Source organism: Sphaerodactylus townsendi, linkage group LG06 (genome assembly GCF_021028975.2).
Source record: "Sphaerodactylus townsendi isolate TG3544 linkage group LG06, MPM_Stown_v2.3, whole genome shotgun sequence".
In the NCBI taxonomy this organism is placed as follows: domain Eukaryota; kingdom Metazoa; phylum Chordata; class Lepidosauria; order Squamata; family Sphaerodactylidae; genus Sphaerodactylus; species Sphaerodactylus townsendi.
Window position 1 is genome coordinate 54,520,547 of NC_059430.1, and position 25,983 is coordinate 54,546,529.

At 40.6% G+C, this 25,983-nt stretch overlaps 1 protein-coding gene across 5 annotated transcripts in view; it reads right to left on the minus strand.

Annotated features, from left to right (window-relative positions):
- Window positions 1-25,983, minus strand: part of SYT1 (synaptotagmin 1) — a 457,966-nt gene that overhangs the window by 129,408 nt on the left and 302,575 nt on the right. For all 5 annotated transcript variants that reach the window (XM_048500328.1, XM_048500323.1, XM_048500324.1 and 2 more), the window contains one exon: window positions 4,200-4,384. In XM_048500328.1, coding sequence (XP_048356285.1) covers window positions 4,200-4,384 — 185 coding nt within the window. The remainder of the gene's footprint in view (window positions 1-4,199; window positions 4,385-25,983) is intronic.

The window sequence follows — 25,983 nt, forward strand, 5'->3', positions numbered from 1 at the left end:
AAGCATACTAATCTTATTTGTACTGCAGAAATTTTTTTGTAGAAAATAACCTTCACTGCAGCTGATTGATTCTTATGCAGGAGAAACTAAGATTACTTGGAATTTTGTTTGTGCTAAGGACAAGTAGGCCACTGTTTGATGAGATGCTGAGCAACTACTCAGCTGTTTCAGGACAAAATTAGAACTATGGTATGATTAAATTGTCACTGTATGCAGCTCTGGCAGGGTCAATGGATGCTGTAAGTATAATAGTTTCTTTAAAGTTTTTTTTAACCATTGGGACAAATCCACTTTCTTCTTCTAATGTTCAGGAGGCACCCAAGCTTTCTATTTTTAACTAAATGCTGCTGAAAATGAGTCCAATGTACTTGCTGCCTGAAAAATCTTATATTGAGGAGTCATGAGCCTGAAATTTAAACTTCCTAGCACTGAAGTCAAAGTTACAGCATCACTTTGTGCTAAAAAATACTCAGTCAGTATGGCTCTTTTTAAGAAGCTAAAAGTAATGAGACCTTGGAAGCCTCAGGACTTTGGCAAATAAAGCCTTTCATTTGAGTTCTGTGGGCACAATGTACTACATGTAAATCAGCCATGGGCTTCATTATTTCAACCTATGGCGTTTTCCACATGGACCACATATCCTGGGATAAGGAGGTGAAATATCCTGGTTTGGCCATGACTTCTGCATGGCCATGACTTCTGCATGGTTTGGCCATGACTTCTGTATGGTCTAACTCAGACCCGCCCTGCGAGATTTCCCTTATCCTGCGGCTTTCAAAAAACGATAAATTGGTGGTTCTTTTTTTAAAAAAAACATGCCGCTCCCAGTCCTATGCAAACATTGCAGGAGACAGACCAGTTTATTTTTCCTGCCTCACCCCCTTCAGCCAATCAGAATGTCAGAAGATGGGATAGTTCGCACATTCACATCAACGTTGGCAAGGAAATTGAAAGTAAACTGGAGGCTGTGCGTAATCATCTGAAGTTCTTCTTCCCGGCCTGAAAGTGCTCACGGGCTGCCATGTGGAAGATGAAACCAAGATAGAAACATCCCAGTATGTATGATCCCGGTTTCCTCCCAGGATATTTTGTCCATCCAGAAAACACCGATGAGATCTCCCAACAAATGATGCAGTTAGGTAATTTATTTTGTCTCTGGACTTAATGGTCTTTTTGGGAACCTTGCTGAATAGTAATATATACTTCACCCTGTCAATGTAAAAACTAATATCAGGCAGCACCTATAAATGTGTGTATGTGTCAGATAACTTTAAGTACTGTCTTATCTATGCAGCTTCTATATCTATATATTGAAAACAGTGTAAAATATTTAGACAACATTTCCAAAAAGAGTCTTGTGAATTAGACATGGTTTCTATTGTGGGAAATAGGTGACAGCATTTTTCTACTTCTAAAAATTTGCTTATCTCTTGAAAACAACAAGGAATTGGCAAGAGCAACACTTCAGACTTCACTGGAAAAGAGGCTTCTTCTGATTTCTTTATGAATACTAAAGTATGCCGCTGTGTTTCGAAATGTTTACAATGCTTTTTACCAGTTTTGGTCATTTATCCAGGTCAGAACAGATGTAATAAACAACACTTAATAACAGGTAATAGAATTAACAAGAAAATATTACATTATACAGAACAAACTTCACAAAAAAGGTATCAACAAAATACACAAAATTTGCCCTACAAAGAAACAACAGGTTGTTACCATTAGTATTGTTTATCAGTGTACAAAGTGACTTTCCAAAGGACTCACAAAGCATCACTCAAATAATTTCTGCCTTCAAGTGGAAAGGTTTGATCACAATTGCTGTAGTTAACCCAACAATTAAGATGCAGCAAATCACAATTAGCATGTAAATGAAATGTAGAATCCTTTGCTGGATTAAGATACCACAGAATCATGCATTTGCAGACTGATTAAGATTAGCCTGGAATTTTAACTCATTCAATGCCAGATTAAGGGCAGTAATTTTATAACATAATAGCAATGCAATTTGGTTGGCATGGCTTCAGAAGAGTGAGATATTATAAGAGATATGGAACTGCCACTATTCTATATTTCTGTCCCTGTTCTTCCTAGTAACATCTAATTCAAATCGATGTGTGATGTATTGTTGACAGATATTGAATCATACATTGCAATGATTCTTCTCGGCACACTATTTATTCAAGATGGCGCCACAGAATGGGGAAAAATAAAAATGGTGATGGCTGTTCTTTGTCTCTGGCACTACTTCCACTCTTAGGCAGATTCCGCATGCGGAATCTGCCCTAGGGTGGAGCTGAATGATTTGTTTGCTGTTGTTAGTGATGAGTTCAACGATTGAAGCCTGATTTAAACATGAGATTGGCAAAGCAAATGAACTTAGACTCAGTGTCTAGTTTAAACAGGGATTCTACTGCCAGGGCTGTTGGTCTCTGCTTGTGAATCTCATGACTAAGCATGCCCAATGGGTTTGCACAGGTATTTACCTTGTTTAAACTAGCTACAAATTAAGCACCAAGTCACACGAATTCTTTTTGCCTTGCCAGGATCCCATTTAAAATAGGTATTACAAATATGCTTACAACAAGACATAACAATGGAGACCTTGTTCTAAAGTATATTATGTGCTAGGGGAATATTACTGACTGTAGGAACATTTAGAATCAGCGTAACTGAAGTGTTACCCTAAAAAGCCAGTACCTTAATGGGAAAGCTGGCATGTTTCAACCTTGCCTGTCTCTACAGGTTGGCACAATAAGATAAATTCCCTTCTGGTAGTGGAGTTTGCCCAGGCAGTTCCATTCTCCAAGCCTTGCTTTTACCAAAGTGTTGAGCAATCACGTACTAAAATCCTCTGGTCTTCTCTGAAGAGACACTACCAACATGCTATGACTTGTACAGAATCAGAACACAAGGGACCTGCAGATCATCATTACTTTGGTCTATGCCTTTTGGCCACAGTAGGATAGAAAAAGTGAGCTGTAACCTTTACTTATTGGCCAAATATATCACATCTCTCGCAAGCACTGTCTGAGTCAACTCTACTGGAATAAGTTGTACTTCCATAATAGCATGCTTAAACTGTTCAAACTGAGCTTTTAGCTAAAACTGCATTGTCACTTTTAATCTTTCTCTCTCCCACACATACTGTTCTCAGTTCATCATGTGGGCCAATTCTCTTTTCATTAATTTCTTTTCCATTCCATATCCCTGTTCTTTGGTTGATCCGCTGCCATAACTCTCCCACTGAATGCTTTTTATCATCTTTGGAGGAGTGTTTCTGTTTTCTAGAGAACAATTTAGCAGATCTGATCCACTCCTGCTTTACAATTCAAACCAACACTTTACATTAATTCAGTGTATACAGTACTAGCCCAGCATGGTAGTGAGTAAGAACAGTGGTGGAATTCAAATAATTTAAAAAAACGGTTCCGAAAGGACTCAGTGGTGGGATTACAACCAATTCTCTGAACTAGGCAAAAAGTTAGCTACCTGTTTTACCAAACTGGTGCGAATAGGCTGAATCCCACCACTGATTAAGAGTAGTGGACTGATTAAGAGTAGTGGACTGTAATCTGGAGAACCAGGGTAGATTCCCCACTCCTCCCCATGAGTGGCAGACTCTAATCTGGTAATCTTTCTACACATGAAGCTTGTTGGGTGACCTTGGGCTGGTCACAATTCTCTTGAGTCCTACTACCTCAGAGGGTGTCTGTTGTGGGGAAAGGAATAGAAAGAGGTTGTAAGCTGCTTTGAGACTCCTTATGGTTGAGATAAATCCAAATGCAAAAAGGATAAAGTTGTGATATTTGGCAAGGACTTAATCTTGTCTTCAGCATATATTCTATGCCCAACATTGTTTCTGTGATAAGTAGAGAAGTGAACAAGCAGCATAGAAGCAGATCTCAGTAAGTGGCCTGCACCTTACTTGTAGGGAGCTGCTTTTCTTGGTAAAACAGTCCTTACAGTTTATCATTGACAAGGAATAAACTTGGTTAGTCTTAAAGGTGCTATTTATTTTCTGTTTTATTTTGATAGCATCTCACACCAGTCAAATAACTGGAATTAACATTGTAAGTATCCAATATACAGCTATGCTTTCAGGCCACTGATAAGCTAATCCCCCCCTCCTCCCACCACCTAAAACAGAGGCAAACCTTTAAACAAAACAGTGTTCAAGAACAAGAAATATACTTTACCTGATCTTTCAAGTTCTTTCCTAAATCTTTTACATCTTTCATGTTAATTGCATTCTTCCCACCCTTTTCCTTTCCCTTCTTCTTGTTTTTCTTTTTGAACAAGCATTTCTTACAGAGACAAAAACAGCAGGTAAGGATTAATAGGACTGCAACTATGGCTATGGCTATTAAGGCCCAAGGTGGCACTGTGAAAGAAGAAAAAACACACAAACAACAAAGTTGTATACTGTTAGTCATAATGTTAAAGATATTGAAAAGCAAAAATAGATGAGTAATACATCTAACCATCTATCCCACTAACCAAGCAAAAGATTGTAAAAGGTCAAATCATTTGAATTATATGCAAAGACCGCTTATATAAACCATAAATATCAATTGCCTGGATCCATCAGATAAATTGGACCCTGCAGAGCAATCAATGTAATGTTACAGCATTATTCACTATAATTAAAGTATTCAGGGAATTATTCATTCCTTATTTTATAATTATCCCCTTGAACCCACCTTGCATTATGCAAAGTAACTTCGAGACTAGAGAAATAGGCTGGATATTTGTATTTTCCAGGGCTCTGGGAAACAAATGCCTACGATCAGCATAGTCAGATATAATGAACTGCATTTCTCTCCTTGCTGCTGCCTTTTCTTGACAGTGACTCTGATGCAGGTCAAGGTCACTGCTAAACTCTAGCCAAGGGACAAGGATTAACCAATTTAAGACTATGTTATCTGAGTTTTCTCCTGACACTGGCCATGTTTGGTAAAGCCTGTGTGTATGTAAGTCTACTTTAATGAATGTGACAACAAAATTATTTTCTTTATTCAGTCAGCTTAGCCATCTAGGCAGACTCTGCTACAATGCAGATCAGCAATGGTATAAAGTTTAATTGAGGAGCTTAGAATTTAAATTAAATGAAAATCATGGAAAAGGCAATTATATAACTAGATTTCAGTGTGATCACCATAATAAACTTTTTTATAAAGACTAAAATTTCATTAAAATCTTGTAAAACAGGATTTAAATAAAGCAGTTGTGTTTGCTTCTACAGATGTACCCAGTCAACCTGATCAGCAATATGGCCTGCCAACCAATTTAAGTGTCTGCAATTATATTACTTAAAACAGAGGACTAAACGGGATTTTACAGTGAATAGAGAATATAGTAAATTATTGGTTTGAAGTAATAAAGAGGAACTGAACAGAGTATAGAATAAAGCTACAGTAGGTGTGTGAACATATCTAACACGCTATAAAAAGTGATGGGACCAAGCATAAGCTCATTCCACACACGCAGAATAATGCACTTTCAAACTGCTTTCAGTGCTGTGCGGAATAGTAAAATCCACTTTCAAACAGTTATGAAAGTGGTTTGAAAACGCATTGTTTTGCGTGTGCGGAAGAAGCCATAGTGTAGTGGTTAACAGCAGTGGACTCTAATCTGAATCTAGAGACCTGTATTTGATTCCTCACTCCTCCATGAGAGGCAAACTCTTATCTGGTGAACCAGATTTATTTTCCCCACTCTTACATTTTAGCTGGGTGACCTTGGGTTAGTCACAGTTCATTCAGAACCTTCTCGACCCCACCTAGCTCATTGTTGGAAGAGAGGGACTTTATGCTGTTTCCTGCCTCAGCCTACAGAGGGGTTTTTACGATCTAGCCAGTGGCTAGATAGGGACCTAGGAATTGGCACCTTTACTCTATCATGCTGGCTCTATCCCTTTGATGTTCGATTGCTACTCTCAGGGACTTCCTTTCTTCTGCCTTCTTCTTGAACATTTCCTCATCTTACTTTCACCATGCCTAGAGGGCGGATGAGTGCTCTATGCATCCGTCTCCATCCAGCTAGAATAGGATAGATTAGTGAACCTATCTACCTACCTTTCTATCCAGAATGGAGTTCACTAATAAATACTCTTTTTATTAGATTAGAAACTACAAACGACTCCGACTTTGTTTTGTGCCAAAGCTCACTCACAAGCTCACACACACACGTGCGCAGGTAAGTTTTTGCTGTGCTTAGCCACCAGTGCGCCCTGCTCATTGTGCAAAGGGAAAACACACTACGAGGTGTTGTTTCTCCCTACACTCATATGGTGTTTGTTGTGGGGAAAGGAATTTGTAAGCCACCTTGAGTTCAGGGGCATATCTACTGAAAATGGCACCTGAGATAAGCTTCCAAATGGTTCCCCCAACTGCCTCCAGCCAACCCTTCTGTCCCCCCATTTAAAACCCCTTTAGTATGGTATATTAAAAAAATTAATTTGAAGTGTCACTTGCAACAGCAGCCAACTGCTTACCTGCCCCCTCCTGCCTGCAGGAGAGGCGGCAAGCAAAGCAACAAGTGAGGCAAGTTCAGGTGCTGGACAATCCCTGACCAGCCACTCACATTGACTGGGCCCTCCCTGGTTGGACAGTGGACTGCTCCATTGGCATTGGACTTCCATGACGTAACTTCTTCACCTGACTTGCCCACTCTTCTTTCTCTTTCCCCAGGGCCAAACAGAACAATGAAGAAGGAGAAAGAGAGGCTCCTTCCGCACATGCAGAATAATGCACTTTCAAACTGCTTTCAGTGCTCTTTGAAGCTGTGTAGAATAGCAAAATCCACTTGCAAACAGTTGTGAAAGTGGTTTGAAAATGCATTATTCTGCATGTGCGGAAGGGGCCAGAAAGAAGAACAGATGATTGCCCAGGGATTGCCCATTGCCTGGACTTACCTCATTTACTTGTTGCCTCATTCGCCACCTCTCTTGCAGGCTGAAGGAGGTGGAGAAGCAGCTGGCCACCACAAGTGACTCTCCAAATTAATTTTTTTAAGGTACCTTACCAAAAGGAGTTTTTTGGCGGGGCAGCAGGGGGGAACTGGTCCAATGACACCCCCATGTGCGCTTTAAAGTGGCACCTGGGTCATCTCACCCCTCTGCCCCGCCACCTGGATCCATTACTGCTTGAGTCTCCTTACATGAGAGAAAGGTGGGGTTTAAATCCAAACTTTGCTTCTTCTCTTCTGCTTGTATGAATATTATACTTACAGATAGGGAAGTGCATCTCCCCCAAATCAGCCCAATCTGTGGATATCAGTGTACTGATTGGTTAAAGGAAAAAATAGTCCCTCATTGTTTCACACAATTCTGTAACTGAAAACAGACTTGGAAGTTCAAATCCAGTGAATCTTGGATTCAGAACAAAACTACACAGAAGATCTAGGACTCACGATTTTCCAACATTTTTTAAACTAACTTTCTTTACTTAGTTAAATGGAACTTCAGCATATGTCTTTGTATGCACCCTAATTTGATTGAAAAAGTGGGGTTTGATGGGAACTGCTATCTCTTCCACTTCACACCATTTTACAAACTAAATTACCCTACTTAAGCTGATATTTGGTCTTCAAGTGAAAAAATATATAGGTATAAGGCATGCACTTGTAGTACTTCTCTTGTGGAAGAAACTGCAACTGGGGGGCAAGAGGCAGAATTTAGACTGGCAAAGTTGCATGACAATGGGTGGAAACAAACACACAGTTAAAATAGCAACTCCCCAACCCTGCAGCTTTTAAAAGACAAAAAACAAAGGCTCATTCGGCACATGCAGAATAATGCACTTTCAAACTGCTTTCAGTGCTCTTTGAAGCTGTGCGGAATGGCAAAATCCACTTGCAAACAGTTGTGAAAGTGGTTTGAAAATGCATTATTTTGCGTGTGCGGAAGGGGCCAAAATGAAAAAACACCAAGATGTCCCAGCCTATCATATTTGGCCCTCGGTCTAGGTCTTGACTGATCATGTTTAATATCCTTTTACTTCTAGATAATTTCTGCAGAGAATGACAGAGTTCATGGACTGGTAATTGGTGTTGTGGGAAAGTGCTGCCAAACCGTAGTCAACTTATAGAAACAGATGGACAGAGGTGGTTTGCCATTGCCTGCCTCTGTATAGAGACCTTGGACTTCCTTGGTGGTCTCCCATCCAAGTACTGCCCAAGTCCTTTGCTAAGCTCCCAAAATCTGACAAGATTGGTTGAGGTGTTTCTGTTGGTCACATTTGCCAGTGCTATCTGTAGCTGAGAACATGCTGAAAAGGCAGACAAAGCTTTGTTCTCCCCTCCCACCCATGACAGGCAACCCATTTGCCCTGTGGTTGGGAATAAAAGAAGTTTAAGGGATTGCCCCCTAGTGTTGAGTGAGCAAACACACAGACACAAGAGAAAGTAATGATGATGATTACAAAACATGTCTCTGTGTGAGAGAAAATTACCAATTCAGAACCTGAGTTTTCTCTTTTTAAGCAGTAATGAAAGCTATAAGCTATGGGGAAACTTAATAAACACAAGTTTTCCAATCCACATGCAAAGAGGGATTTTTCAAAAACAAAAGCAGAGTATCTAGGTGAGGGGAGAAAAATTCTGCTTTCCTCCCTCCACTTTTGCCCTGAACACTTGACAATTAAAAAAAAAATTCTCCTCATTCCACTGGAGGTGAGAATTTGAATTGCTGATATAATACGGAGGTTTCTACTACCTGCCTGAAAGTTTTTGGAAAAATGAGGGTACAATTTGAATCTTAGCTAGCCTAGAGACAAAGAAGTTAGAAGCAGAAATGTGTGCCCTACTCAGATGAATGGCAACATCATCTGAATGACTCCAAGCAAAATTAAAGAGTCAGAACATATGACTAATCAAATAAGCCAAATCCAAATGTGAACAAATGCTGTGTGCATCTCATCTACCTAGTACCATGTGCCCAAGCAGATGCCAGGCTTTGGGAGGGGAGGGTGGTTTTGTTTTTTGTTGCTGCCCAGTTCTATGCTGCTGTTGCAATGCCAGGTGTTGCTGTATTATGCAAGAGAAAGTCTGCCCATAATCCTAAATACTATAGTGTGGGTAAAATATGTGCAGGACTGAATTGTGAGGCTGAAGCTCAAAGCTTGGAAACTGGTCCAGTTAATGTCTATGAGAACTGCATAAATATGTACATAGATAAGTAGGTTTCAGGCATTTAAAATGTCATCCATATTGTTTGAGCAATGCATGCACAATTCTGTACTAACACTTCACAGAAAGAAGAGGAATTGAAAGTTATTGGGGTAAGAGATGAATGTTATGACAGCAAGCTTTGTTATATGTAAAACAGTCTGACAAAAATGTACCAATTGCATATGCTTAGCTGGCTGCAGTTGCTGCTGCCTGCACGATTTGTTCCACATTACACATCAATATCAGCTAAGCTTTGAATTAATCTCAGCTCCAAGTTCCAACAGTTGAACAAATGTTAGTTCTGCAGGCACAAATTTACAGCAGCGGCTAATATACTGAAGGACAACAAGTAATACTCACTGACCTCATTTCTTAAAAGCCAAAAGCTATATTTGCCTTGAGTAGATTCTGATAATCATGTCTGGATACAAGAAAACGACACTGATTTTTTTGCTATGATTTCTGTCCTGAAAGGAGAATTTTTCATCCTATGCCATAGTTTTTGAAGCCTAACATGTGCTTATCCAGCTCCACATATACCGCCACTAAAAACATGCTAACAAAATACTGCTTCTTCCCTATTTTTACAATATGCTTAACTGAACAGTGCCATTCAAAGTACAGAGTCCTCCACATGCCACTCTTTCTCTTTCACATCAGCTCTTTCTCTAAATACAGCATCTATTTCTAAAAGTAATATTTGTCCATACTTGGCAGGTACATTCAGCTTTGATATAAGGTATCACGGATGCCATTTTCACAATCCAGTTTTCAAAGGACATACAATGGATCCTTCCCTGTTTTTTCATATCACCAGCATGGGAACCAAAAGCTACAAAAAGATATCTAACATTTCAAGGAATTAAAGCAGTTTAAGATGATTGGTTATCAAATTCATTGATTTTAAAATTGATAAGATCTTTTTTGTACTGGTTACCCACACTATATTATTTTTCTCCTCATACCATAGCCTTTTATTCTTTTGACTTTTTTGCTGATACTGAAAATGACTGTTTTAAATTAGAACTGGATGAGTTTTCTCCATGCTTGAAGAACTGGAATCAGAACTGGGTGAAAATGGGCTATTTGTTGACAGATCAGAAAATGCTTTGGGCTATTCTCAGCCCAAATCTAAGTGCTTGGAAACACAATGAACACTTGTGATGACACCATAGGATTCCATGTGATCCAGTCTTTACCTCCATTTCAGTGATGGCGGTAAGATGAACCAGGCAAGTGGTGAACCAGAAAGTATTGTTAAAATGAGATATCCTGGTCACTATATTTCCCAGCATGCAATGGAGGAAAAGATGACCAATTTGGAGACCTAGCAGTTCCCACATGCTTAAATTTGCTGAATGTACTAAAAGCAAATTAATCTTGTACTGTTTTCATCAAATCTATCCCCACAGGAAGAATATTCTTACCACATAATTATTATTAAGAATCTGTTATGTTGCCATGCCATGAAAGAAATTCCCAAAGATAAAGACTCTAGGTGTTATTCTGCAAGAGTGGCATTTAAAAGGATTTGGCCTCCACTGCAAATAGGAATTGACTATCAGTTCTGTCATTCAATAATGTTAGTTGAAGTTCACTGGTTGTCTCTCAAAATGACTACTTTGTGGAACAACTAGGGTTGCCAGGCCCTTCCTGGCCATTAGCAGGGGATGAGGGGTAAGGTTGCCAGATCCAGAATGGGGAACTCCTGGAGATTTGGGGATGGAGCCTGTGGAGGACAAGGAACCAATGCAACAGAACCCACCCTTCAAAGCATCCATTTTCACTACAGGAACTGACACAACATGGTATGACAACCACGTTGTGTCAGAATTTCAAAGGTGACTGCAGACCGAAAAAGGATCCAGTTCTAGGAATTGCCTGAAACTCTATGGTAAAACTATTGCTTCTGGCAGTTCCTAAAGCACTAAAGTCACTTCTGTGGGAAAAAACCTAGGAAGGTGAGACACTTTTTTCCCCTTAAAAAAATACTGTTTCTCCAGCTGGCTGCTGGAGTGTTGGTGCACATTGACCACTGGGGGCAGGACATCCCCATGGCAACTCTATTATTACATCATTAATCAGGATTATTTCACAACAATATCTACACTGTGCTTTTAAGCCACTGAAATTATAAATTATTGGAAATGAAGTAACAAAATAAAAAGTATGAATACATTGTTTCATGTCTTTGCTGCCATCTATAATTTGTGTTTCTCAAGGCTTCGACACTGCCAGGGTATTTTCCCTATTTTTCACATACAAGTCTTGTATTTGACTTGGTAATAATATTTGTTCTGACAGTCCCTAATAAATGACATAAATAAATATCCAGATTGTTCATTTATTTCAGGAAGCAAAGGGGGACAGAACAAGAAGAGATTTCCCCTCACAGAAATGCCCCCCAGAAACTTCACAACTTCTTCTCCAATACACAAGACTGAAGCAGAGTTTAAGGGATAAGTGATGTTGGCTGGCTTTCCTGTGGCTTTGACCATAGAGGGCATAGTAGGGACAAGATTATGCTGTTGAACAGAAACCTGCTTATATGGATATGCCTACGCATTTTTGTGGAACACTAATCTTCATCTGTATCAATCCATTTCTCCTGTTTCCCATTGAAAGTAATTAATCTCACCACCACAGTGTGGTGGCAAAAGATGGCTTCATCTCTCTCCAGTTTAACTAAGAAGTGAGTTAATGGATATAGTATGTTTGTTTGTTTATTTATTTATTTACAATGCACTTTCCCCCCATCATCAGGGCAATGATGGCAGCTAACAGATTAAAAACAGAGGTCAGTTCTGCACAGCACAAAAAAGATGTATTTGGGATGTCTTAAGAGGCGATTGCTTCTTTTCACTCCGCAAACACAAAATAAGATGTAAGAGGTGGCTTCTGGTATGCTTTCCAGACAGCAAAGGCATCAGAGGGGAAAAGAGGCTTTCCCCCACCTGGCCATTTTGCTCTCTAGTCAGTTTCATCCCCTTTTGTGCCCAACATATTGCATGCAGCTGAAGGGAACTACTCAACACCTTCCTTGCCTCAGTCTTTTCCCAAAAAGGAAATGGTGTTCATCCAGGAAAAAATGAAACAGAAGATACAGTAGGAGAAATTCAGAACAAAATAAATAGGTAGTGCAGGAACACCTGGCAACTTTAAACAAATTCAAATCTCCATGGCCTGATGAACTACATCCCAGGATATTAAAAGAACAGGCAGAAGTAATCTCAGAACCACCTGCTATCTTTGAGAACTCCTGGAGAATAGGAAAAGTCCCAGTGGACTGGAGGAGGGCTAATGTCATCCCCATCTTCAAAAAGGGGACAAAGGAGGACCCTAATAATCAAGGACATAGGTAAGGGGGGGTTCACAGGTTCAACGCCCCCATTACATGTCTGGCTTGCTTGAGTGGCCCCCAGGGGTGGGTGGGGGCATAAAAAATCTATACCTACGTCACTGCTAATAATTACTATCAGTCAGCCTGATAGCCTGAGGCTCAATGGCCATCTGCCAGGAGTGCTTTGATAGTGTGTTCCTGCATTGCAGGGGGTTGGACTTGATGGCCCTTGGAATCTCTTCCAACTCTATGATTCTATGATAACATATACAGCTGGGTATAGAATTTCCCTAAAAATGCTGAGATGATAGGTACAAATTTATCCCAAACATGAAAGGTTTGAAATTTTCAATAGTTAGCTTTGCTTCTTTTTTTTGGTACCACCTCATATTTATCTGGGAAATTTAAGCTGGTCTGCTGTTTATTAAACATGCCTCAATGAACTTATCGCACAATTATCTCTACAAAAATTGGTAAAACTCCCCCCAGAAAGTACACTGTAAGCAGATGTTCCTCAGTTGTATTCAGCACATGAGAAATGCACTAGTTTGGATCCAGTGCGACGTTTCTGATTGTTCTCTAGAGCTCTAGTAAAACTGCAAGTAAAAAGATACAATAGCTGCTTGCATCAAGTAACTAACTTATGGACACTATAATACATAGCAATAAATTTGCTAGGTGTGGTATAAGATGTTGCATAAGTGGAACTAAGTCTGTGTATGTTTCTGCATGTGTGTCGCTGGATCCATGGCAGAGTTCCCTCTATGTAACTATGCCATCTGGCATTCTCAATATGTATTAGCAAAGCATTATTTGATAAGAAAAAACTGATAAGAATTTTTTTCTCATTTTAAATCAAAGAGATCATACTGTATATGACTGTAATGTATATGATTCTCTACAGCAGAATTTCACTCATCCTGCAAACCAGGTCATTTAGCAGCATAAAAGTCACCAGGCTGTTAAAGCAGAAAAAAAAATGAGAAAAGACTCAGGTGTCTGGTGCTGAACAATGCCACTTCCCAAATTGCTTTGCTATTGTTGAGTGCTTTTGTAAGCTTTATAGCAAAGAGGACTTATAAGTGAGGCTGTCATTTTAGTATGCCTCTATACTGAAAATGGAAGCTATGAAACATTTACACAGTTGCGACAGGGAAGAAATTCTATTAGATGAGCCCTGGTCTACACCAAAGTCAGATCTCAAAGGTAAGAAATCTGTACTTTTATTCTTTTGGGAAACAAATGACACATCTATACCAATCTAATCTATCTATCCATCTGTTCTACACAAACAGTAAAGAACATAAGAATGAATGTCACTGCAGTATGATGTTTTCAACTCTTTTCATGCTGCAAAAACTCTCATAGTTGAAGTTATAACCGCGATACTGGGGCACTCTGTACACAAAGAAAGTAATTTCCAAGATGCATTTGGATTAATGGCTAAGTTGCTTTCCTTTCCTTTCTAGATGCCCATTTAACAGCATTATTATGATTAGGATGATGAGGATTGATTGCTGGCTTCAGCTTTTGTGCACCAAAAGCATGATCTTTGATTGGCTTCATAGTAGCAAAGTAATGGTCATTAACTTCCTTGCAGGAACCACTGCCAAGGTGATAAATAGATCTGGTTTACATTAGCTTCTTCAGACCAAAAGCATCATTTGATCTCATTAATGGAATCTAATCAAATCCAAAATTGCATCATCTTTAGAGCTAAACCAAGAACTGCTTTTCTTAAAAAATGCAAAATATGCGAAAATAACAACAAAAAAGAAATAGTACTAATGAGCTGTTCCTTTGTACTTCCAGTGTTCAGCATTACACAAAATTGATTTTCTTTGTACAAAATGAGTTAAGCATTCTTCACTCTCTAATTCATCAAATTCTTGTTGTCTTCTACCAAGCAAAGGGAATGAAAGCATGGGTAGGCCTCTACACAGCTACACACAGTGCAGTCTTAAGCAAAGTTATACTTTTATAAGACCATTACAGCATTGTGATGAAAAAAAAGTACAATATTTAGCTAATAGAAATGTTTAAGTAAACATTGTGATATCCAGAATGCATTAATAATGCTATTTAAAAAGTATTGACATTTCATATGTCTCAATAAAAATATACATAGACCACAAAGAGTTGTTACTTTAAACCAAGGTTTTGTAGAGTAGTACTCATGAGTATCATGGTACCTGTCATTACTTCCCTGGCATTCGTTAAGCTTTTCAGAAAATGGGTGGAGACATTGTAAGGCAGGGCTTGTTATTTGATGCTCTCATTCAAATAACTGCAATAGCAGCTACAGGCACTGGTAAACACCCATACTTGTGGTTCCCTTGCCCCTTCAGGCTTTCATCTTTTATTCCCCCTCCTCTTTCTTCCTCCTTCTGCCAGAACTTTCCTTCATTTTTAAAATTCTCTTTTTGTGATTTTTTTTGTTTGCAATGTGAGGAATGAGGTATTGCATTTGGAGCCACCTGCTCAGGCAATCATTTTGAATTTTGCTCTGCTTTTTCTGGAAGCCATACTGGGTTTGTTCCACCTCCTGCGGCAGCCATTTTGTGGTAACATTCACCACCCCCTCTCAAAATACCAAAGATGCCTGCAGGTTCAAAAAGGTTGGGGACCCTATTTAAGACTGATGACTGTTTATAACTAGGGTTTTTCCCCTCAATACTCTCCATACAGAAACTGTTATCACTAGTACATCCAAATATTATGAAAACATTGATCTTTGAAATAATTTTACTATGTTCTACTAACAGCCCCTCTTCCCACAAACTAGAAGTGATTTTTCTCCTTTATTTCTGTTACCCGAACAAGTGGTGGATATCATAATTTTTAAGGCACCTGTTAAAGGAAGACTAATTCACTCATTATTTTCTTTTTAGGTTAGATATGTCATTATATGCCAGAATTAGTATCCTCTAATTTTCTGTCTTCTTGTTAAGGACCTTGTTCAAACGAAGTATGGGCAGAGAGACTTGCACCAAGAATTGTCCAAATGTTTTGAGCATACAGGTCCCTCCCTCGAAGCAACTTCTAATTCAGCATGGCACAACTTTCAACCTAGTCAAAGGAAATCAGGGAAAGTGACAGACTTGTAGCTCTGCAAAAGAAGTAAATGCGGGCAGCTTCTGATCATGACACGTCTGGCCCCAAACTTGCACCTTGATTTTCATTTATACACATGTACACACTGGTAGAAACCTTGAACAAGATAGTCTGTTTGGTGGTCCAGCAAGTGAGCTTTGTTGCTTAGGTCTAAGGAACAGCATTGGCATTAGGGACAGCTGACCTGTTCTAGTAAAAACATTTCTTGTTTAGACTTCTTGTAGATTAAAGGATTCAAAGGGAGAGTTTTCTGGTACACTAGAGGATGGTTCTGTCATAATAAAACCAACTGGCACAAAAGCAGGGTTTGCTTTCACCAACATGCATTCCATATAGTGATGTCTATGAATTTGTTGCTTCAGCTAATACAGGGGTAGGGAACCTTTAACACTCAAAGAGCCATTTGGACCCGTTTTAGAAAAGAAACACTTGGCGCCGCAAATAATTTTTTACATTTAAAATAAAGATAACACTATATATATTGGGGTTTTTTTACCTTTTACTCCGCTCATTCTGAGAAGCTCATGGATGCGTCCGCCCTGCTGCCTGCAGGGCGGGCAAGGATGGGGCCAGCAGCTCAGCCTTGCGCAGCCACTGGGAAAGCGCCCGCCCGGCAAACAGAGGCGGGCGAGAGGCAATGTACGGTGCGGCCCAGCCAGCCGTGGAGCGAATTGGTGGTCATCCCCCCTGCTACCTGCAGGGTGGGCAAGGATGAAACTGGCGGCTCAGCCTTGCCGGCCGCCGGGAAAGCACCCGCCCCGCTCCAACGGGGCGGGCGAGAAGGGAAGCCCGCGGTGCAGCCCAGCCGGCCATGGGCAGTTGGTGCGTCTGCCCTGCTACCTGCAGGATGGGCAAGGATGAAGCTTGCGGCTCGGCCTTGCTGGCCGCCAGGAAAGCGCCTGCCCCGCTCCAATGGGGCAGGCGAGAAGGGAAGCCCGCGGCGCAATGGCCGACCCGACGCTGGGCAGATTGAATGGCGCCTGCCTGCTACCACAGAGTGAGACAGGAGAATGGGGCCCGCAGCTTGGCTCGTGGAGCCGCAGTGCAAGGGCAGAAGAGCCGCATGCGGCTCTCGAGCCGCAGGTTCCCTACCCCTGAGCTAATATAACCATATTTTGGGCAATATTTTTAGAATATACTGGCACAAGGCATGCTAATAAACATAAAGCTAAACATGAAAAAGATCTCCTCTTTTTCACTTTTAAAATTGTTTGCATCTTTGTGGAAACCATTCTTAAATTATTTTTAAAATAATTTTGGCTCTGGAAAAGCTGGGATATAAATAAGTAGCAAAGACATCACCTCAAATAAGATTCAAAGCCTCTATGATGAATTATTGGCAACCCATTCATTTCTAAAGGAACAGAGATGGAAGAATGCTAGACACCATCTGTGAGTTCTGTCAGATTTCCATACTGCTGTTTCTGAAAAGTCTTTATTTTTTCTCACAGCGTTACAAAGCACTCCTAGATCCTGCTTTCAGTGAAAAAGATCAGACAGCAGCTGATGAACCCTTTATAAAAAGAGCTTTGAAGATTCACACTGGTTTGCATGTTCTATTCCTTTTTCAGTAATCTCCCAAAGATGCACAAATGAATTTTATCAGTTATTAGCTTTGTGCTGTTTATCTAGTTTAACAAAAAATAGTTCTGTACATAATGTCAGCACTTGTAAAATCTCAGCACAGATTATTTTAACTTTTCATACATATAATTAATATGCATTTTTAAAAGAGAAGCATTCTAGAACTTTTAAAAACATATGAATGATTACATATCAATTGCTCATTGTGTATGAATTATGCACGTGCTCACTGTAACTTGCGAACAGGGTCTTTTTAAACAGGTGGTGTGATCAGCCCAACAGACTCCAGTCAAAAGACAAAATCAATCTTACGTGAACTGACTTTTTTTTAAAAAAAGCACTGAATTCATAGGGTTGATAGCCTGAGTTGGGAAACGCCTGGGAAGAATAGGGTTTGAAGAGGGGAGAGACCTCAGCAGGGAATATTGCCACAGTCTTTCCTCCAAAGTGACCATGATCTCCAGGGGAACTGATCTGTGTAATCTGGAAATCCATTATAATTTCTGGGAGATCTCCAAGCCCAACCTGGAGGATGGCAACCATTATTTTGTGGTGAAGAGACATTAAACTAAAGAGAAATTCTTCACACGTCAGTTTTTCAAATATATGTTTTCCGAAGGAGATACACCGCTTACAACATAAATTCTTACTTGGCTGCTGCTAGCCTGTATGAAATATATCTCTTGAGAGGGCAATAACTTCCAGAACGTTCCTAAGTATTCATCCTCACATCACATGAAACTATTATTGCTTAAGGACTGTAAAAGAATAACATGTTTAGGGTAAAATAAACTTTAAAAAAATAATAGCTTTCCAATCTGGAAAACACATTAAGGTATTACGCTGCCTGATTATGTTTTATAGTGTGTGATCCCCTGTGAATCTCAGTGAGAAAGGCGGACTATAAACAAAGCAAATGAAGGAATATTACTGGAATGAGACACAAAACTGTAGTGAATTGCACTTCTCTATTACATTGCTCCACTTGTGGAAGTGTAGTGATAATCCCTAAGTCCCCTCCCCGGGGATGTCTTGTAGAAAATACTTTACAAGTATTAGATATACAAAAGTGATTTAGCAAGAGAGACACAGGGAAACAGATCCAAGCATGACCCATGCTGTTCATGCATATTTATTCAGAAATTTAGTCTGTTTCAGCAGTGCATTCTCCAAGGCAAGTGTGCAAAAACCTCAACCGAAATGGCTTCCTCTCCAAAGCACAGAAGGATTTCTCATCCAGCTGTGTAACTGAAGCTCTTAAGCTGCTTTGCATACATACACCATATTGCAGACTCATTTTAATTAGAGTGAAGATAAAGTTGCAGATCTGTTTCATCATTAATGAACTGCATGTAATAATAAAAAGTTCCACTGTTTGCTACCTTAGAGGAAGTAAGTGGGCAAGAAGAGGGTCTTTTTGGGTGGGGGGAGATCTAGATACAATAAATGAACATAGGGATGAATTTGGCTGAGTGGCCCCTTCTGCACACGCAAAATAATGCATTTTCAAACCACTTTCACAACTGTTTGCAAGTGGATTTTGCTATTCCGCACAGCTTCAAAGAGCACTGAAAGCAGTTTGAAAGTGCATTATTCTGCATGTGCGGAATGAGTCAGAGTTCTAAATAGTCGATCATTTTTGGTCAGAAAGGATTTTTCAGGCAAGGAGGCAGGAGGTTGGATAGACTGGTTGTTGTGGGCTTTCCGGGTTGTAGTGAATTGGTTGGATAGAAGTTAGTTCTTTTAAAGACGTTTTCAAGGCTGTACTAGATAAATTCTTCTTCAGGGGTAGAATTTTTCCAACCATGGATTCTTCCTTCTGCTTGATTTGGAGGCAGGGTCATGTAAATAATTTTGCCTAGTTCATTCTGTGTAAAGAAGCCACCCAGTGCTAGTCTTGCCTGCCTCAAAGCAAAAAGGCCTTTAAGAAGCTTATTTAATTTTATAAAAATCATGAATGCAGCTTATAAAAACCATCCTTGGAAAAAGGGTAGGATTTTTTCCCCCTCCAAATGATTCCATTTTCTCCCCAGGCCTTCATATTTCTAGTATTGCAGCTTCCTAGAGCATTTAGTATGACTCTTCACAGTTTCTCACCCAAATTTGTGAGCTATAAGAAAAGTGTTGCTTGAGGCCCATGCAAATGAGGTGGGGGAGGGTCCTCAAGGATCTGTGGCAGGCATCTCATTTTCTGGCTTTGCCACAGAGAGAAACACATCACACCATGACATGCCTCTGAGGATGCCAGCCATAGATGTTAGGAGCAAAAACTACATTTACATAGGCTGAAAAACCCACATCCATCAATTGATTTCAACTGGGAAAGTCTTCAACAATACATCTTATTTAATTTTCTCCCCCTATTTCCTTTCCCCCCTTCCTGAAAGCCCCCATACATTCTCCCCCTTTCCATATTCCTTCTCTCTTTGCTACACACATGCCGAAATACTATCCCCCCCTTCAGCATTCCCACCTTCCTTCTTCTGGAAGCCTCTACCTGGGAAACCTATGGCCCAGTTGCATGGTGCCAGCCACCAGTTCTGCAGTGGAGCACTTCTTTCCCCCCTATATCCTGGCTAGGGTTGGCAGCTCTAGATTGGGAAATACCTGGAAATTTTGGGTGTGGAGCCTGGGAATGGTGGGATTTAGGGAGGAGAGGGATCTCGGTGGGATACAATGTCATAGTGTTTGGTTCTAAAGCAGTCATTTTTTCCAGAGGAACTGATTTTTGTAACCTGGAGACCAGTTTAACTCTGAGAACTCTTGAGCTATCCTATATCCTCTTTCTTTCCTAGCAACACCAATATCCTTACATTTCCATACTTCCTTCTCTCTTTCCTATCCACTCACACCCTCACCTTTTATCCACGTTCTGATGCATTTATTTTTTTAACATAATTTATACCCCGCCTTTCTCTACACTGGGGACCCAAAGAAGCTTACATCATTCTCATCTCTTCTGTTTTGCCCTCTCAACAATCCTGTGAGATAGGTCAGGCAGAATGTGTGCCTGGCTGAAGCTCATCCTGTGACCTTCCATGGCAGAGCAGAGATTCAAACCTGGACCTTCCATACCCTAGTCCAGGGGCTCCCAGCCCTTCTGAGTTTGTGGAAATATCTGGAATTCTAACAGAAGGTTGTAGGCACAACCATCAAATGGCTGCTGTATGAGCTGGAGCCAATCACATGGAGGAAGTCCAAATGCGAGTAAGAAGAGAAGTGCTTTAAAAATACATGAAGAGAAGTGTGAAGTGCTAAATTCAAAACTGTGGAGGCAGCTGCTGCTGAAACAATATAATTTTAAAATTCATTGCAAATCAGAAGCCTTGATGGACAAGAGCCTCATTTGGCTCCACCCACTTTCTAAAAACACTTGATGGTCACCAGGTGCCATGGTGTTCACAGGAACCATGTTGGGGACTTCTGCTTTAGTCTGAACCTCTAACCACTACACACCATTGACTTTTTTGGGGTGGCTGCTGCTGAACAGTAGCAAGCAGCCAATCAGGTTAGTCAAGTAAGTTGCATAGTAGCAAGTTACCTTGTGATTGCTCTCAGGCCTCACTCCAAGACCAGTGGTGTACCGCCCACGGCAACATGTGGGGTCACATGTCCCTGGGTGAAGGCTATTTAATCATGTGGGGGCGGGCAAAAAATGTGGTGACTTGGAAAGTTAACATTTTTAAGTAGAGGCTTGGCCCCCCACACGGCCACACTCTTCTGCCCCCCGGCCTCCATTTCCCCTTGATATGCCTCTGCAAGCAGGCCCCACACAGCCGCCAACCAGCTAGACCAGGCCCACCTCATCCACCCGTCCAACTCTCTTGCACCTGGCCGTGCTCTCTGGATGGTGCCCTGCACCTCTGCCAGTCAGATGAGGCATTCTGGTGACGCCCCTGCACCGCTGCTAGGTCTGTTCCCTTCCCCAGCCTGGAGCCCAAGGGCGCTAACTCAGCTGCCCAGCACCTTCCCCCAAGCTGGAGAGGGCAGCTGAGTGAGGGGACAGGGTCTGGAGGAGATGGGGACATGAAGGGGACACCAGGTGCACTCCCTAGGCCCCGCAGGGCTCCACAATGCACGTTGGAGCGGGGTGCAGAGCCGCCCCAGTCTGCTGCACAGCTGGAACTTTCTTCACCACCTCCAAGTCTCAGATGAACACCCTATGAATTTTCCATAGGTGAATGAAATGATATAAAACACTATGTCATTTCATACAAATGCAGTTTGCAATAATTTATTGAAATAAGTGCTTTTAGAAGAAAACACAAAGCAAGTTGCTCTGAATAATACACCTCGCTTCTTAAATGAATTAGCAGTCATCTACATTTCTGGAAGGACATTTATTTTCTAGACAGTCTTTACAAGCCTTGGAGTTTATTGATTGCTGTTTTCCCCTTCTGTTCATTTTCTCCTGAAAGGTATGTTCTTTTTGTTTTTTATTTATTTCCGCTACATAAACTCCATTTTCTATTGCTCAGTCTCTCTTCTGTAGCCAACATCCTGGGTTCTGAAGAGACACAGAACTAATTGCTCATTATTGTTGATGCTACAGGTTTCAAAGAATAGTTGATTACCTCTAACAAAGTTTCTATTAGTGTTTAACAGAGAATGAAGCTGCTTCTTTAGTTAATGGAAGCATGTTTGCCAAGGAAACTGATGACGTAGGTTCTAGTTCCAGGAGTAATTATGCTTATGGCTTCTCTTTAATTATTTTGATTTTTGTTGTTGTTTTTGAAACTTGATATCTGTTTATCAGTCCTGACCTGAATGGTCCAACCTTGCCTGTTCTCATCAGATCTGAGAAACTCAGCAGGGTCAGCCTGGTTAGTAACTGGATGACAGACCAACAAAGAATACCAGTGTTGCTATGTAGAGGAAGATAATAGTAAACTACCACTGTCAGTCTCTTGCCTTGGAAACTTTATGTTTATCAATCAGGCCAACTGAAAATTGAATTTCTTTCCAACCATTGACTATAAAAAAAATAAAATACAACTCACCACCCAAAACTCTGGATATCACATTTCAAGATGAACTGCTTGTCAGGATTTTCTGTCCCCCAGGTGCACACATGGTGCAACGTGAACCCCCCCCCCCATTCCCATGGTAGCTCCGCCTCTGCAGCATGGTAAGCTGAGTACCGAAGTCAAAACTCTGAAATTGGTTTCAGGTAGCCAGCTCAAGGCTGAATCAGCCTTCTATCTTTTTGAGGTTGGTAAAATTAGTACTCAGCTTGTTGGGAGTAAAGTGTACATGACTGGGAAAGGCAATGCAAACCTCCCTGTAAACATAGTCTTAGTAAATGGAATGATGTTCCATCAGCCCACGGGTCAGTAATAACCTGGTGTTTACACAGGGGGACTACTTTTATCTTTAGTATAATTAATTATAGTGTGATACTAGTTAAAAAATTAATATGGCTTTAACTGCCAATGCCATTTTAAGTTTTTGTGTTAGTAAGAACATCATTTCTTACAAGAATATCACTATGCCAGAACATCACTACACCAGAACATCAGTACCCCAATTAGTGTAGAGGTATAGAGGCTGAGAGTGAAAGACTGTAGCTGGATAATAGGTTTTGATTCCCCACTCCTCCATATGAAAGATGGATACTAATCTGGTGAACCAGTTTTTTCCCTACTCCAACAAATGAAGCCTGCTGGGTGACCTTGGGCTAGTCACAGTTCTCTTTCAACTCTCTGAGCTCTTCTACCTTACAAGGTGTCTGTTGTGGGGAAGGATCAGGAAGGTGATTGTAAGCTGCTTTGAGTCTCCTTAAAAGGGTATAAAACCCAACTCTTCTCTTCTTCTTATAGCTAAGCCAATATAGTAGTTACATCAAAAAACTATAAGGCTAAATTGAGAATTATACAAATTATAAAGTAAATAAATACATAAAAGCATGCCTTGGAAGAAGGAACTGGGTATATTTAGTCCAGAGAAATTAAAGTGAAATGTTTGGAAAGTGGGAGGAATATGCAACATTTCCAGATATAAGATGCTATGAAATCTTTTCCAAGGTAGAGTGGTGATGGGCATGACTAATTTTTGATAAATCTGGGTTGTGGATTTAGCTACAAATTCTATTTGGATAGAGGCTTGAACAAGACAATTTGGCTGTTGTAGCTCTGTGATTATATTTTACCAGAGTTTTTGGAATTCTGAATCAAGGGTACCTCCTTATCTTTTGTGAGAGATACAACAGACATCTGAATTAATACAAATACTGTGTCCACTGTAATTGTATTAAAAACAAATATAGAAAATGCAATAGCCCTGCAGCAAGTATGTGTGGGATGCCTGTAAAAAGAGTGTGAGTGTAAGTTTCCAGAACTTCTTAGAAACTGGCTTTAAAAAAGTTCTCAGTCAAGTAATTTATCTTCTGAGAATGCAACTAGTGACCTCTCACATATGTAGCACTAGAATTCTCAAAAGACCTCCTGAAAAGTCTATAATATCAAATTATCTCATGCTGGTAGCAGACTCACCTTGTCCCCCTACCTGCACTGTACCAAGAGCACAAGAGAATAAAAGAATTAATGAATCTCAATAGTGTGGATCTACAGGGATCCATGTCACAAGGAGTATTTAGTTTTCCTGTCTGAAGCTGAAAGTTGACAATGAAGTGAGTAGCTTTATGCCTAGATATTTGCAGTCCACCTAAAGAAAGATTGGAATCTCAGACAACACTGGCCAGGCAACCAGCCTTCGCTGAATATTTTAAAAAACATTCTTATTTAGTCTGTCCTCTACTGCTGAAGGAAGATTAGTAACATATTCTACAGATGGGAATCTAAGATATTCGGTGAGTATCCATGGCACTGGCAGTATTTGACCTCCTCTTCCAAAATTTGCACATTGTCTTATCGAGAGCTAATGTGACTTTCACCAACTGGATGAACTTTATCTATTTCCTCCTTCTATTATGCTTCCTTCAGTCTGCTCTTTTTAGAGTCCTCACAGGATGTTTGGCTCTAAAGGGTCCCTGCCAGATGGTGCTGTATTTCCCGCCACCTCCAGTTCATGCACCTAGATCTCATGCCACTTGCATTGGTGTTTACCTGAGTTTGAAGGGAATATCATTTCTAGGCACTGCATTACCTACAGCCCCATCCAGAGAGTGTGTGTGTGAAACAGCTTGGGGGAGCAGCCCAGGGCCGTGCCAGTGGATTGGGGCATTTCTCCCAGCAGAGGGACAAATATGCCAGTGAATGGATGCAGCAGCCCTCTGGAACACCTGGATGCAGCGCTGGGTGCTGCACCAGCACTCCTGTGTCACTGCCAGCCCCATCAACACTGTGGGAGCATTTCACAGGCATTCCTAGTGGTGGAGGTGACATTAGTCAGCTTCCATTCTGGCTTTGCAAGGAATTCACTGGGGCCCACAGCTATGACTTACACCACCCTTTGGCCTATGGAGGACTTTTCAGCAGTGTGGAGGGTTTTTTTTACATTTTCTGCCTCCCCATGCTGCTGGAAAGTTCTCTGAAAGCGATCGGGCAGTGTGACAATGGGACTGTCCCCAATTGCTTGGGGCTATGGATGGGGCTGTCCATCAGATTGGCAATGTGGTAGCACTAAGCCAAGGAGAAGGTAGAACCCCAACCACATGGTTCAATAATATTTGTTATTCATTTTAAAGTAGACTCCTGAAAACTCAGTGAAACACAGAAATGAAAATTGTACTTGTAACAGAAAATAACATCATTTCAGTGGTTTGGCTGTGCCCTGGTCTTATTAAAGGTGGATAAGTGAAATACAAGACATTAAACTACATGGACAAAATTTAGTCTAAATATTTCAGACTTCCTATGATTATTACTTCTGATATTGACTTTTGGTCTGTGAAAATGAGCTGAAAGTAAGGTAGTTCATTCAGTCTAACCAGACTGATATGATACAAACAGTTTGATTCTCACCATACAGCTCTGTGTTTTTAAGTCTATGGTCGAATCCCCACTGAGAAATTAAGCCAGATACATCCCAGTTCCAAAAGAAACAGCACCTTTCCCATCACGGTTTCTCCCTCCCCACTGCAGCGTGTGTCTAGTGAAGACCTCGATGTCTATCATGGTTTTAAACAATGTAACACTCCCCACGAACACGTGATCTGCTCGGCGGGTCTGTTCTTCATCCTAATTGGCTGTTGTGTTGTGTTGGGGTGAAACTTTTAAAACTTTTTTTTTGTGCGCAGCTATGTTGCTACATAGTTGCTTAGGCAGAATTTCCCCACCTCTGCAAGTTTTTTCTAATTGGCTATTGTGTTGGAGCAGGGACACTACTCTGCCCCTGATTGAAAATTCATGTTATTCTTATTCTCATTTGAACATTTGAACATAGCCACGCATAAACAATTTATCAAAATCATTGTCCTGTAGTTTTGTATTTACGTTTCTTCGTAGCCACGCCCAGCGCACAAAAAAAAGGTTGTGAGCGCTCTGTACACAGCCCACTGCATTCTGATTGGCTGGAAGGTTCGAAGGGCGGGAACAATAAGCTGCGTCTGTCCCCTGTTTCTTCCCACTGAACTGGCTTCGGAGCATGACTGACAAAAATATGCACTTTTTTGTGCTGTGCCACAATAGATATTCATTTTTTCCCAATGAAATATTTGTGTGCTAAAATTGTGATGTCCTATGCCAGAAGAGAACATAAAAGTAACTTAAGCATTGAATCTGAAGAAAGTGTGAAAAACTATGGATGATTGTGAAATTTGATTATGGTAGATTGCATTTCCAAACCTTGAAAAGATCCTCTTCAGACCACTCACT